General features: G+C 33.7%; 1 protein-coding gene and 1 long non-coding RNA gene across 3 annotated transcripts; one reads left to right on the forward strand and one right to left on the reverse strand.

Moving 5' to 3' along the window:
* The first annotated feature begins 456 nt into the window (after positions 1 to 456).
* LOC125198000 lies at positions 457 to 1,639 on the forward strand. 2 transcript variants are annotated; one of them, XR_007172334.1, is made up of 3 exons: positions 457 to 818; positions 1,168 to 1,259; positions 1,364 to 1,639. It is a non-coding gene; the product is annotated as an uncharacterized LOC125198000 (long non-coding RNA). The 2 variants fall into 2 exon arrangements; XR_007172333.1 differs by lacking the exon at positions 457 to 818 and adding an exon at positions 825 to 1,047.
* Positions 1,640 to 7,060: 5,421 nt separating this feature from the next.
* LOC125197999 (probable LRR receptor-like serine/threonine-protein kinase At3g47570) lies at positions 7,061 to 9,438 on the reverse strand. Its single transcript, XM_048096475.1, has 3 exons — positions 8,811 to 9,438; positions 8,545 to 8,616; positions 7,061 to 7,339 (listed from the first exon to the last, which is right to left on the reverse strand). The coding sequence occupies exons 1-3, from the start codon at positions 9,436 to 9,438 to the stop codon at positions 7,161 to 7,163; spliced, it is 879 nt and encodes a 292-aa protein (XP_047952432.1). The 3' UTR covers positions 7,061 to 7,160.
* Positions 9,439 to 12,647: the final 3,209 nt, after the last annotated feature.

A 12,647-nucleotide genomic window follows, 5' to 3' on the forward strand; every position in this document is an offset into this window, starting at 1 on the left:
TTTCTTAAAATTAATCATTTGAGCACTCTTGCTAGTTCCGGAAAAAAAATTTAGACTTATCTTCGTGGAATTAATTTGCGGGTTATTAATTAATTCATAACATATAAAGGCCCATGATTTAAAAAAAATTCCTAGTCCATACTTTAATTAATTGGTGGCCCAACCTATTACTAAAGAGGCCCAATAAAAAAAAAGGGAGGCCCAATACCTAATTAAAAAAAAAAAAAAAAATTGGCCCAAAACTCTCTTCCTCCCTGCTTCCGGCGTTCTCCTGGCCTTTTTCCGACGAATCCTCCACCACCACGCCATCGCGGATCGCCGCTGTTGCCTCTCATCCTTTCACGGCATCTAAGCGCCGTCACTGCCATCTACGGCTGAAGCTGACGCCGTTCGGCTTGCTGTGCAGACCAGCGCCGCCGCCACCGGTCGGCCTTGAAGCTAAGTTCTTCTTCCCCCCTCTTTTTTTTTTTTTAGTCTAAGCTTGGTCTATCTAGTTTGAGTTTGGGCAGGAGCTATGATAAAATGTTGTTGATTTTCTCTTCGGATAGAGCTCATTTAATTGTTGGGCTGGGTTCATGAACTACTATGTGTGAATGCTGTAGGGAGATAGTTATGATTTGCTATTATTCTTGGTCTATGAAACAGACTATGGTTTGCTTGCACTATTTGCTATGAAGCTGGACTTAATGTGGTTATACTTGTGCCCCTAAGTCCTTATATTATGTGGTGTTTGATCTAAACATGATGCAAGATAAGGTGTTGGGGTGTGGAGGTGATTACCTCTTGATGTAGTGAGGCTGCCCTTGTTGTTGCTTGAGGTTGACTCCTAAGGCACCAAGCTTTCTACTCTCTCTAAACTTTGCTGATTATTGTGAGAAGTGTGGGAGGGAGTTCGAATGTGGTGTGGGGAGGATTTTTATAGGCTGATTGTGAACTTGAAAGCCCTAAATGAGGCAGCTGAAACTCTTGTCTCTATCCAGCAGCATATCCCTCCCCTCCTTGATCTTTTGCAGCAACTTTAACTGACATTTTGATGGTATACTAAGGGTATATTGCTGCCACAATCCTTTTGTTGATTCCCCACCACCCCTTTTATTTAATTTAGCTTGGTGTTGTGTCTAGCATAAGTACTCTTGCATTAATACTCTTTGTTTGACCTCCTTGCAGGTACAGCGAGAGGAATGCAGGGCTGTTGGGAGCAGGGGAGTTCAGGCTGACTTTGCTTCCTTTGGCAAGTCTTTTGGTCTACTCTAACAAAGGTATATTGTCATCTTCCTTAAGTGAAATCTGTTGGCTGCTTTAGTACTCCTAAATTTCCCTCTTGCTCCCCTTGCATCTAATATATTTGTTTGTCTTTTTGCAGGAGAAAGAGACACTTGGCTGCCACACAACTGCCCCGGGAGGTAGGCTCGCTGCCTTGGCTCACCGGCTGACCGGGTGGGGTCGCGTGATGTGCGGCTTGGGCTCGGAAAAGAAGAGGCCCAACGTGTAGTAAAAGAGTCGGCCTTAGCTCATACTTGTAAAATTGTGTACTAGCATTCCCATTTCCTTTTTCTTAATTTCTTACTTCCCATGTGTTTCACTATGTAAACTAGAGGGTGTTTGATAGTAAATTGCATTTTCTTAGCTAGAAGACGAACTCTTCTTCTCTCTCTCTTTTTTTTTGTTAGTTATGGCTCGTAAATAGTAATGGAGTAGTTTTAGTTCATCCCAACTCTATTTATTTATTCATTGCTTATTATTACTATATATTTTTTTTTAAACGGCCCTTAAGCAAAGCAAGGTAACGAGCTCTTATTCAATATGACGCAACAAGAGAGTGACACAATTTCCATGGTGGTGAACCCTTACAAATTAAGCCGAACGAAAACAAACGAGCGGTTATTACAGGGAATAATAAATAGTTAAAGTGGAGAAATGATAAAGTAAGAAAGAGAATAATGTTATTAAGAATCTTCTCAACATTATTCTTTCTATTACTTTATCATTTCTTCACTTTAATTATTTATTATCATTTTTATAAAATGATTGCGCAAAAGTGACCGGTACTCCTAATGGCGGACTGAGGGAGAAGTATTTTCTAAATTGCCTATATGCATATATACATATACAGATGTTCTGTCTCATTGTCTGTTGCACCAAAACTTCTATAATGAAATCCATGGCTACATCGTTCATTCATACATAGATACACTTCGTATCAAATATAGCTTGGTAAATAATTCTTGTGTATGTCTCTTTTATATCCGTTATCCCTTTCCAATTAATATCTGTAAATAAAATTAGCCCAAATGTGGATTAGCCTAGATTATATTTATATATTACATGCCTCCATAAAAATAATAAACAGCTCAACCTTACAACCGATTGATTCATGCATTTTGCTTAGTATCATCGAATAGTTTCACAGGAAATATAACCAGATATTGGAGAGATGAAGATGTTAGAATGTCTAGATCTATCTACGAATCGATTGTCTGGGAAAATACCCACGAGTACTCAACTTCAGAGCTTCAATGCCTCTTGCTTATGCTCAAGTAAGACTGGAGAAAAATGTTAATAGCTTGTGGAATAATAGTTTGGTATCATTAAAAAATTCTTAATATATAATTCAAACAATGTAGACACCCAAATATGAAAAGACATATATCAATGATACACGAAACATTAATATATTGGATAATTAAAACAATAGCCTTATCCTCACTATTGTCTTCTAGCCTGATTAGTCACAACTCCTCTTCCTCTATCTCTTTTCTTCCCCCGCATGCAACACTCAAAGATCTTCTCAAAAACTTCATCAACTTTCTCAAAGTATTTGTACCTGAAACTTTGGCAAAATAAAAGCAGCCAGGAAAAGATTCCTATGCTCAAAGCATAACCAGCAGCAGCAAACACATAACCCCACTCGATCTCCCTATCTGATTTCACTTCCACGTGAGGCGGTGATGGTTTTCCATCACTCCCTTCACATTTTCTCGTCAATGGTAATCCACACAACCCTGCATTTCCCACATATGACTCATTATCAAATGTGGAAAGTTGGCCAACTTGTGGTATTTGGCCCTCAAGGCTATTTATTGAAAGGTTTAACTTTGCAAGAAATGTCAACTTCGCCAATTCCCCTGGAATTTTCCCATCCAATTTGTTTGAAGACAAGTCCAAAGACTCGAGCAAACTCATACTTCCTAGAGATGGCGGTATATGTCCACTGAGGGTATTGTGAGACAAATTCAAGTATCTAAGAGAGTTAAGATTCCCTATAGAAGGGTGGAATGCTCCTAGAGAATCTGTTGGAGGATAAGTCGAGGGTTGTAAAGGTATCTAGCAGTCGCTTCAATAACTGATCCATTCCTTTTAATGTGAGCTTCAACTCTATATAAAATAGATATCTTTTTGCTTCATCATCAGTCTGGTTTTCTTTTGCATCTATCATACCTCGAAAGTTGTTGATATATCTATCAGGTAAAATGCCAACAAATGCATTCTATGATATATCCAATACTTGCAACTTTGGAAATGGCCGCTCTGTGTTTGATTTTGAAGCCACCAATGACATTGCACCACTGAACTTATTTGACCTAAGGACGAGGACGCGAAGTTGAGGGAGTGTTTCCATCCAAAAGGGAAACACATCTTGTATTTCATTATCACCAATGTCGATCCCCAGAACGTCTTTGCAGTTGATTAGAGTGTGGGGTAGTATTCCTTCTAATTTGTTTCCATTTAGATTGATAGACTGAAGACTGCAACCTTTTGTGAATGTTGATGGTACGGGACCAGTAAGTTTATTTGCATTCAAATGGAGAATAACCAGTGATGTGCTTAAGTTTCCCAGACAAACTGGAATAGGTCCTCTCAAATTATTGTATGATAGTAGGAGGACTTGGAGGGATCTCAAGTTGCAAATGGATTGTGGAATCTCTCCACTTATGTTGTTGGAAGAGAGTTCTAAATTAAGCAGACTTGATTGATTCACAAAGACGGCGGATGGTATCGAACCAGAAATATTATTTGGTGCATGTTATGTTACAACTTTTTATATGGAAACAACATTTATGATCTATCGTTGTCATAAAATAATGCATCACAGTAATATATAAATAGCGAAAATTGATAATACCCGTGCACATTATTGTAATATAAAAGAGGTAGCACTCTGTAGTAATTGATCTGTCCTTAAAATACTCCTCATCAGAGAGAAAAACAGAAACAAAAAAGGATAGAAAGAAATACTATATAAGAAGTGATTAAAAATATTTTGATGGAGCATGAGTGTTAATGGACAATTGATAAAGTATGAGAAAGATAGAAAACAAAGTGATTGAAGTTTAACTTGAGAATGGATTCCACCTCATTAGAGAGAGAAAAGTTTTACTTCATAATTTCATGGAATTAGCTAAAATAAAAATAGTTCATATTTTTAGCTAATGACAGGAGTATATAGTAATAGAAAATTATAAATACCCATATAAATAAATATGAAAAATAAATACCCCTACACGAAATTTTTCGTGTAATAGTATTATTTACATTATTACATGAAGAGGTGTGATCCGTTGCTAACTCTGCTAACTCATCAATGCAGTGTGTTAAAAATATCAACACGATGACATTAAAATGTCAATATAAATTTAGTAGATTTTAATACACTGTGTTGACATCCATATTTTAAAATGTCAACACAAATTTTTGTTGATATTTTCAATACACTGCATTGATGAGTTAACATAGTTAGAAACTTAATAAAGTTAGAAATATATCGCAATTTTATGGAAATTATATAACTTTGTAAAAAACTGAACTGCGTGAAACTTTTTGTGTAAGTGTGTAATAATTTAAAAAATTGCTACTATCGGACGGAAATGGAAAAATGGGACAAATTTTTGCGGACGGAGGTAGTAGTATATTTTTGAAATGGGCAGATTTATTTTAAAGGCATTATAAAAGACCAAAATAAGATATTTAAAGAAGTGAATGGTTATATTACCAATTTTTCTTGGCAACGATCCACGAAGTCGGTTGTATCCGATGTCCAACCACCTTAAATTATTGAGAAGAAAAACTTCTTTTGGAATATTACCTGTGAGATTACAAATTATCTCCACATAAATGGTGCAAACATGCATTTGATGAGAAGATGAATAGATTTAATCAATTGATTTACATCTCCTATTTGATAATTGATATACAGTACATAAGATCCGCGTTACTAAATGTTAAAACACTTTAAAATTTAATAAATCTCATTGACACGTGACAAGTATTTGTTCGTTCAGTGTTCAGTAAAATATGTTACACAATGCTATAATATATGTTTCATAACTTTAAGCATCTATATGGTGCATGCATGTAGATGTAGTAATGGAAGAGAAAATACCATACCGCTAAATTGATTATTGTTTAGCTCCAAGGTGTCAAGAGATGTCATGTTCCCAATTTCATTTGGTAATGGCCCTGAGAACTGGTTGAAACTTAAAGGCAAAATTCTTAAGTTTGTGGGATAACTGATTTCTTTTGGAATATTACCTGCCAATTCAAAAAGGAGTATGAATTAAAAAATGTAATCACATGTATATACAATATTTCTACGAGTATAGGTATAATATGAAAAGAAAACAATTGTGTATTACTTCCTCCGTTTCTAAAGAATATAAACAATGGGTTTGACACGAGTTTTAATAAATAAAAAGAAAAGTAAGAAAGAAAAAGACAAAGGGTAATGGAAAAAATGTTAGTGGAGAATGGGGTCTACATTATTAGGCCTTGTTTGGTTGCACTGATAGGCCTAGATAAGGCCTCCTATCGGACTATCTCCCTGTTTGGTTGCACTGATACGCTATCATACTGACCCAGTACAAAAATGGTAACCCGTTAGCATTTACGATAGCTACATGCAGTTAGCGTTTATGGCTAACAAGGGATATTTCAGAGATAGCCCTCAATCTCAATGTTCCCTGTCGTGGAATTTCACCATAGTCACCATAATACCCTTCAAATTCATCCATCATCTTTAAACCCAACCTGCTGCGACAAAAAAAATCGGCTGTCCTCAAACGAATTGTGCTCACCGCCGTCGACGAATTTAGGTACGCATTCGATCGGTGTTTCAATCTCATTCATTTCATGTCTAGAACTTAAATTGAACGACTTTTATTTGATGCCGTGTGGTAGAACAATCAATTTGAATACCGTAACCTGGGCTCGATTCTCAGTTCCAGAACCATGGCTAATGAAGAGGAATTTCGCAAGGTACACAAATTTGCAGACAATTATATGGAGCTGTACCCAATTAAACTTCTATGAAGCAACAATTTTGACTGTTTAACATTATTGGCTGTGTTTGTGGCTGAATTTGAATGAATTTTTGTCTGAATTGCATTATATGTGCTCACATTGGCTCTGTGCTTTGAGTTCATTATATACCCAAATTGGCTCTATGGTTTGTGGATCTGTACCCAATTGCATTATATACTTCTCTCGGTTGTAAGGTCTGCATTCTAATTTTGCGGTTACCAAATTGGGTCTATGGTTTGTGGTCATTGAGTTCTTTCATGTTGAGATGAACTTGTTTTGTAATTTGTTGGTCATCTTTGATTAGTTTGAACAGCATAGGCTGACAGCCACCTCTGTTTCTGGGCAAGGGCACACCTTTTTTTCCCCTTCTCCTGCTAAATTTGTTTCTTATAAAATCTTCACTTGAAATTTATTTCTTATATATTTGTGAATGACAGATCATGCCCTAATGCTAATTATCTGTAGTTTTGTGTGTGAAGATATTCTTTTTAATAGCTTGTTTTTAATAAAAATTAAATCTTGATCTGGGGTGTCAGGGCTTTGAAAGTTCAGTGAATTTCTCCAGTGATTGTTAATGGAAGCTCGTGATTATGTTTTTATGTAGTTATCTACGTATAGGGCATTTCAAGATTTTGTTTAAATTAGTGAACTTTATCTTGTTTCAGCTGATATTTCTTTCTGTTAACATTATGCCTTTTTATTTAGGAAAAATAAAGCCCTTTTGGTTCACATTCAAATGCAAGGTTACTAAGATTTCATGGAGTCATCCAAGCTTATTATCTGTCATAGATTGGGAGATTTATGTGCTGATATTTCTTTCTGGTAATATGAACATTAATTGGCAGTAGCACATTGTTTAGTGATTATACACAGCATTTGGGTAAACTGATTGTCTGGTGCGTTGTTGTTTTGAGTCTGTTCTTTGTATGAACATGTAAGATATTGCTGAGCGTCTTCACTTTCAATGGTGCCCATATCCTTGTTTTTTTTCCTTCATCAGGCTGCCCATAGGCGTGAGGAGATGACATCCGCCTTGATTTTGCTAGAGGAGATATTAACGAATTACCAAATCAATATGTTGCTGATTTCTTTCATAATCACACTCATCGGACCAAATACCCGAAAGCGCAAACGATGGCGCAGGGATGATCCAACCAATATGCTCGATTCAATACCTGGTCATGAAACGGCGTACGCCCGGTAATTTCACCCGACGCAGAGCAGCTGCTGCAATCGGTGAATTGGAATATGGGAGAGGCACGCAAATTCAATGTAGGCGGGTGTTTTAATTGTGAAAAAAATGAAATAGGGTTTGCAAGGACAAAAGGGTCACTACATTATCAGGAGGTTATATTTGTCAATGTATATGTCTATCGGTAGTTTCTTCATTCCAAATCAAACATCATATAAATTATCATGGGGTTGCTGTCGGTGCAACCAAACACCGAAGTGAGATACATATATTAGCACACTATCTCGTAAAATCATACACAATGAGGTTACCACATATAACACTGTCAGTGTAACCAAACGAGACCTTATAATGATATAAGTTAATGGTAATGGTATGAGTTGTAAATACAACGAGATCCTAATTACATATGTCCGGGTGATGAAATTTTATAATTTGTTCTTAATTTTGTATTTTAGTAAACAATTTAATATAAAAATATCTATAATATGTCAATATAATACTCATATATACTAATATAACAATATAATTGTGTTGATGTACTGGTGTAGTTATGTTTTCTGCATTTATTAATAAGCATTTTCTACATTTGCTTTGGAAAATATACGTTTTAATATTTTGTAAAGAGCTTCAAAATCTATATGAGTCTTACAACATCGTCATCAACTAAAGTCTAAACCTTTTTGTTAAAGAGATACATAATTATAAATCTCAAATGCAAAGATAGAAATAAAATACCCTATCCATCCCACAATAGGAGTCACATTTGGTGTGGAAACGAGTTTTAAGAAATGTAAAGAACAGTGAAATATGTGGTCCACTTTTTTATATTGGTTTTATAATAAAATGTAAGTGAAGTGGGTTAGTGGAATGCGAGATTTACTTACCATTTATGATAAAAGTGAAATGTGACTCTTATTGTGGGACGGACCAAAATGGCAAAATATGATTCTTATTGTGAGACGGAGAGAGTAATTATTACCGAAAAAAAAATAATAATGAAATAATATCAAAAAGATAATTTCAATATGAAATAGTACGAGATGAGATCTTACCACTTAAATTGTTGTTACTAAGTCCCAACCATTCAATCATTGCCATGTTCCCAATTTCTTTTGGAATATAACCTGTGATTAAATTGTCAAATGATTTTTCAGCTATGGATGTACCAAACATCCACTCTAATAATAATTTAATTATTTAAAAAATAAGAGTAAATTTATTCCTAACTGTTAAGCATATAGTAGAAATCAAAGAACCACATAAATCTCAAAAAAGTAGTAGAACAAATATTAAGATGATGGAGATAAGATCAACTTACCAGTCAACTTATTTACACCAACGATAAAAAACTGAAGTTTCCTCAAGTTTCCGATTTCTTTAGGCAAAAATCCACTAATACTGTTGTTGTACAGAGAAAAAAACTCAAGTTGTGAACAGTGCTCCAAACTCGATGGTATTTCTCCATACAACTCGTTATAAGATATATGAAGAAACTTGAGTCTATGTATGTGGGTGCACATATCAAGAGGTAGACTACCAGACAAACTATTATATCTCAATTGTAAATATTCTAAAAATGACATGTTGAAAATAGATGGAGGAATTGGACCATAAAAAGAGTTCCCACTCAAATCTAAAGAAACAAGAAAAGAAAGGTTTCCGATTTCGGGTGGAATTGTTCCTACAAGATCCATGGATGTCAAATTCAACTGAGTCACCCTTTGATGGCGAGAATCACAAGTAACTCCGATCCAACTACAAATACTGCTCTCATTGTTCCAACTTTTGGTCAATATATCCTGGGGATCTAAAGATATTCGAGATTTCAAGGCAATAAGTGAAGAACGATCAGTGTTGATATTGGAGTTGGCTGAGCTATAATCAACAAGGCATTGAAGAAATAAGAGTAATGTAATAAGGAGGTAGAGATGGAAAGATGTATCCATTAGGCTTGAATTTTAAAAGTACTAATGTGCGTTGGGCACACAAGATGTGAGCTACCAATATATATATAGGGATGAGAAAATAGGGAGTGACACTTATTTGAATGAGGATAAGAGAAAAGTCGTCTAAATATTTCTATATCATCATAAACAAAATAGTGTTGAATTTTCTTTGGGACTGTATAGAGTAGGAGTAGTCATCGGGCCAAATATGATTTACTTCTTTTATATGATTAAAAAATAACGACGTCACATTTCTGCAAACGAATTAGAGATAATGTTTGAAGCCAAATGTTGAAAATTCAAATCCATCGCCATACAAACTTTAAGAAATACTAGAATTTTCAGCAAGGGGAGATGGATCTGTAGATACATCACAATTCAAGTCAAGTAACAATAAAATTTTGGTTGGAAGTCTAATCATGAGAAAAGTATAAAAGTTCATTTTAATGGAAGGAAGAGTTGTGATTGAATAAATTTTCCATAGTGGTTCGTCATGATGAAACAATTGGGGCCTGACACCTATATATATTGTGGAAATTAAATGTTTGAAGGTAAAGTTTTCTTGATATGAAATTGCCAAGGTTTACAAATGGAGCACGGCATCAATATATACAATTTGACTTATACCGGACTCATTTTTTTTAGATAAATTCATTTTTCAAATATTAAAGAGTTTAAATTTTTTTGAAAATCGTCTGACAAAATCAAATACTCCATTATAATAGTTACAACATGTATTTCCATTAAATTTTGTAATTTTAAATACCCTCCCCTCTTCAATCATTACGATTAACTCTCTTCAATTCATATTCAGTCCAGTAAATATTTCCTTTATATTTGTTGTCTTCACTAAAACAATGTACTACAGTTTCATTTCTTCGTATTTCATACTTGCCGGAATTATTTTTTTGGCGGAAAATATAAAACTCGGAGTAAAGTTCGTGATATTATTACCAATTCAAAGTTCGTGGGAGTGAGGGTTTGAGCAAATAGGGAGTGACACTTGTTTGAAAGTGAAAAAAGTGCTACATGAACAATTTAAACTTTATATATAATCAATTAATGATGATAAAGAAAAAGTCTTCGAAAAAATCTTTAATATCATAAACAGAATATAATACTCTTGACTGGCCGTATTCAGGATTTTATTGTAAAAGAGACAAAATGATATATATCGTAAAAAAATTTTATTTGAACAGGCATAGTAAGTGCAACTTTTTTATATATATTTAAAAATTTATAACAAATTTATTAAGGCATACAAGAATTGAGAAGGGGCATTTGCCCCACCACCTGGCTAGATTTTAAAAATGTCATGGTCAAACGAATAAGTTAAAATTGGTAATGATCGATAACTACTTACATCTGTGATGCATATCATATCTTAAAATGAAGACTTTGTAAGTGAAGTAGCCAATGGCAAATAACTGCATTATTTTATTATGGAAAATATTTTGTCATGACATGTAAAATAAAGGTTTCTTTAAATTAAATGGCCATGGTTTGCAAGTGGGGGAAGGGAAACTATATAGACATGCATGGATATATTTGACTTAGTTTTTGTATGGACGAAATGCGTCGTTAAGAAACCTCGATCGAAATGATTTTAAATAATGTTGGAGTTCGTCGATGCACATCTGAACTCCACATTAGTATGATATTGTTCGCTTAGTCAAAAGCCCTCACATATTTACTCTTGGGACAGTTTGAACCCCATCAACTTCGTTATATCTCTTTCGGCTTGTGCTCAAGTAAGATTGAAGAAAAATGTTACTAAAATAGTGATAATTTTTCTTTGGGACTGTCTAGTGTTGGAGTACTCATGAGGCCTATTATGATTTACTTGTTTTATATGGTAGTCATTGGCAGGTGACACTTGTTTTAAAGTCAAATAAATGCAACGTACAGACGTTCTTTTTAAAATGTTTAGGTAACTATCTTAAAAAAATATTTTATCATAAACAAAAATAGTGATGATTTTTCATTGGGATACAAATCATCACAAGTAAAAAAATTTGACTTCTACATTCTATGCTGAATAAATCAACCATAATCAATGTTGAAAATTTAGACCAATAGTTTATATAATTACAAATGTTAGGAAGAAAATTCACATTTATAATTCATCTCAAGTTTTGAAGTTTTCAACTTAACCACTTTTTTAATTAAACGAGCAGTTAGAATTAACATAATTCGTATGTTAATATGGTCCTTAATTTTTAATATTCAACTGGACGGAAACAAATTAAGCTATTCTTGAGTTGAAAATGGGTTCAAAATTGAGTGTGAATGGATAGAAAACGGAGTTTGTTGTGGATAGTTACGAGATACCTTAAATGCATATTTTACTAAACATTCGACATTGACATATAATATTATAAATATAGTATGTCTGTCTTATAAAAATATGTAGTTTGGGGGATAACATGAGTTTTAAAGATAAATTAGTATAATAGGAAAGAGAGATAAATTAGTATAATAGGAAAGAGATTAAAATAAAAAGGGATTATGAGTGTTGTTATGAGAAAATGAGGTCCACCTCATATGAAAGTAGACTAATTTCATAAAGGACTAAAATGAAAAAAAAAAAAAAAAAAAAAAAAAAAACTATTGTATAGGGACGAAGAAGGGAGTACCTTCTAATTTGAAACTATAAATTTTTTTTTCATATTCAAATAAAAATATTATCAATAATCTTCCATGATTTCCTCCATAGTGACTCAAACAAACGTTGAGTATATTAAGGCATGTTACCAGCATAAGTTCACTTAATTGTCAAAATTAAAATCATATTTTTCAACTTAATCACGCGGGGTTGTGATCAATTGAGATTTTTTATGCTAATTGAGAAATGAGATGCAATATCAGTCACTCATTTATATTAAATGAGTGGTCCTGATTTTTCCACATGGAAAATATTTTTAGATTAATTAATTTTTTTTTAATTTTTTTTTTAAATTTTAATTTTTTTTTTAAATTTTCAACTAAATATACAATTCATGTCAACTACACACATATAATGTCAACTACACACATATGATGTCAACTATGTATATAATCCATGTCAACCACAAACACAATTCATGTCAACTACACACATATAATGTCAACTATGTGTACAATCCATGTCAACTACATATACAATTCATGTTAACTACACAATATAATGTCAACTACATGTACAATTCATGTCAAATAGTATTTATTGA

Source organism: Salvia hispanica, unplaced genomic scaffold (genome assembly GCF_023119035.1).
Source record: "Salvia hispanica cultivar TCC Black 2014 unplaced genomic scaffold, UniMelb_Shisp_WGS_1.0 HiC_scaffold_116, whole genome shotgun sequence".
In the NCBI taxonomy this organism is placed as follows: Eukaryota; Viridiplantae; Streptophyta; class Magnoliopsida; order Lamiales; family Lamiaceae; genus Salvia; species Salvia hispanica.